Source organism: Phalaenopsis equestris, unplaced genomic scaffold, assembly GCF_001263595.1.
Source record: "Phalaenopsis equestris unplaced genomic scaffold, ASM126359v1 Scaffold000264, whole genome shotgun sequence".
NCBI lineage: Eukaryota > Viridiplantae > Streptophyta > Magnoliopsida > Asparagales > Orchidaceae > Phalaenopsis > Phalaenopsis equestris.
Genome location: NW_018164706.1, coordinates 454,256 through 456,863, shown reverse-complemented (window position 1 = coordinate 456,863; position 2,608 = coordinate 454,256). Strand labels below are relative to the sequence as shown.

At 37.2% G+C, this 2,608-nt stretch overlaps 1 protein-coding gene across 1 annotated transcript; it reads right to left on the bottom strand.

The window, feature by feature from the left end:
- Positions 1-830: 830 nt before the first annotated feature.
- Positions 831-2,294, bottom strand: LOC110024656 (UDP-glycosyltransferase 83A1-like). Its single transcript, XM_020724749.1, has 2 exons — positions 1,715-2,294; positions 831-1,210 (listed from the first exon to the last, which is right to left on the bottom strand). The coding sequence occupies exons 1-2, from the start codon at positions 2,205-2,207 to the stop codon at positions 831-833; spliced, it is 873 nt and encodes a 290-aa protein (XP_020580408.1). The 5' UTR covers positions 2,208-2,294.
- Positions 2,295-2,608: the final 314 nt, after the last annotated feature.

Here is a 2,608-nt window from a genome sequence, read left to right as displayed (position 1 = left end):
AAAAAAAATTGGAACAAAATAATGATATCTTATCTAAAATTTATACTTAAAGATATAATACCAGGATGCTTTATAAAAGGATCCACTTGGCCATTAAATAGGGTACTTACTATGTTGCAAGTTTAGAAATTATAGCATTACTCATCACACCAATAACTCACACCAACAAATCACCCCACTTTTTTCTCTATCACTATCTCCACAGACTTTTAAGATTAACTATTCAAACTAAATTTTGGACCTCCTTGACTTGTGTTTCTTTTATAAACTCTGCAAATTTGTTGAGGTTCTTCAAAGATGACCCTCCTTCCATAACACTGCTACCAGCTAACTGCTTCAAAGTCTGGGATTTTGTGATAATATTTGTGTTCTTAAGCAACTCCTCCACTTTTGATCCAACTTCCTCTTTAGAAATAAGTCCATTCTCATCATGAGTCAAATTCAAACCTATCTTCCAAACATCAGTTATGTATCTTTGGTTGAACAATTGGTCACCGAAATATGGAAAACAAAGGAAAGGCACTCCATTTCTCAATCCTTCTATGGTTGAGTTCCAGCCACAATGTGAAATAAAACAAGCAATTGCGGGATGCTTCAAAACTTTACGTTGAGGAGACCAACCAACCATTCTTCCTCGTTCTGCAACTCTTTCTTCAAACCCTAATGGATAAGTGCAATTAACATATTTATTAGTAAGGTCAGGCCTTACTACCCATAAGAATGGCCGACCAGTGAGCTCGAGACCAAGTGCTAGCTCTTGAAATTGTTTGTTACTAAAGATAGTGACGCTGCCAAAAGACACATAAATAACAGAATTTGTTGTTTGTTTGTCAAGCCCTGAAGATAGTGACGCTGCCAAAAGACGCATAAATAACAGAATTTGTTGTTTGTTTGTCAAGCCAAGCAATGCATTGCTTATCCTCTGGCCAAAACTGACATAAATTAAGATCATCTCTTGATTCCCATTTTGAATGAAGTGGCGCCACAGGTAAAATGCGTGATATTTTGCTGAAGATGGGTTTTTCAACCTCCTCATAGCTATTGCAGATCATCATCTCCGCGTTAGAAGTTGCCTGGTTGTTGGTAATGAAGTAGTTGAAGATTATTTTTTCTGTATATGCATCGTTAAAGCAAAGCCAGGGGAGGTTGGTTGAGTCCAAGGGAGTCGCTCCTGGGTTCAACTGGATAACTTCCTTCTTAATTAGTGCCCCTAAATTATTTTTTCAAAAAAAAAATAAAGTGATAAGTTAAGAAAAATAAATTAACATGAACCAAAAAAGATAATGGCATTGAACTTAAATTAAGAAATATGGACTATTAATTGAGGGACAAGTTAAATAAATAAATTTTATCAAGAGTTGTATATACTCTCTTTTTTCTTTTTAGTTATGTCAAGACATCCAAAATATAAGATTTTTACAGGCTAAAAAAAATATGGCATGAAAAAAGTTCATTAATTGTTCTGTTTGTTGAAAAAAATGGCTATCAAGCTTTCTCTTTTTCCTTGCAGTTTACAACTGCAATGAATCAAAAGATCCATGAAAGGCATAAGAAAAAGGAATTTCCTAAAGAAGCATTTACATACATACCACCAAATTCTTATCTATTGACATATCTAACACCTAAATTTTAATGGTATATGTATGTAAATCCTCCTATAAACTAATACTTAAATTGAAGTCTTACTCGGCTGCTCTGTTCCACAACAACTTACCATGTTCATCAATGACACCCTTCTGAATAAGCTCGGGGATGCTAAATATGGCGTCAAGAAGTCCAGCTGCTGCAGGCCAAAAGGCAGCCGTCCGAAGCCCCAAATTCTTGCCGATCTTGAGAGCCCAAGCCATGTTGATATCTGCAACAAAGCAGGTGAACTCTCCACCATTATCTCTAATCAATTCTTCTAGCAAACTTGGCATCACTTTCATCAAGGATTGCGTCAGCCCCCCGAAGTCATGCCGATCATCTTCCGGTTCAAGGCCGTCGGGGATCGCCACAAAATTGATTCCATCAATCTCCTCGCCAATAAACGTAGCTTGGCCAGACGCCTTTGTAGCGAAAATACGATTGTGGTTAAAGTGTGTGTTGATGAACGTTATGCGGACTCCACGCTCAATGAGACAATAAGAGAGCTTCATCAGTGGAAGGATATGGCCCTGCGCAGGATAAGGGAGAATGAGCGCATGTGGTGTCGGAGCAGAGCTCATGGCTGTCGTTGAGGGCTAGTTGGGCTCTTTGAAGTTAAGGTTTGTGAGAATGAATGGCCAAGTTGAACTTCTCTTAATTTATAACAAGAACTACTGAGGTTTTTCCTTGTTCATGACATTGTTGGGGTGGGTAAGTAAACGACAGGTGGGTATAATTGCTATTTTTACATTGATACCTCCAGATTCCTATATATTTACACATCTTACGGCTAAATTTTATGATTTGCAAATACATAAAAAGTGTTCTAATGTTGTATACGGGCTTTTACCATCACATTGTTTTCAATACGTCAGCTTCGCCATTTGGAGGATAAATTAATGTTACTCATATATTATAGTCTTAGGGACAGCTGGACTAAATGTGCGGCCGGTTTTTTATTTGTCAATTTATGCAAATACTT

Excerpts from the sequence above, each read along its gene's own strand:
- LOC110024656 (XM_020724749.1), bottom strand. The coding sequence starts at position 2,207 with ATGAGCTCTGCTCCGACACCACATGCGCTCATTCTCCCTTATCCTGCG. Across the intron at positions 1,211-1,714 it reads GGGTGTCATTGATGAACATG|GGGCACTAATTAAGAAGGAA; the intron begins GTAAGTTGTTGT and ends AAAATAATTTAG.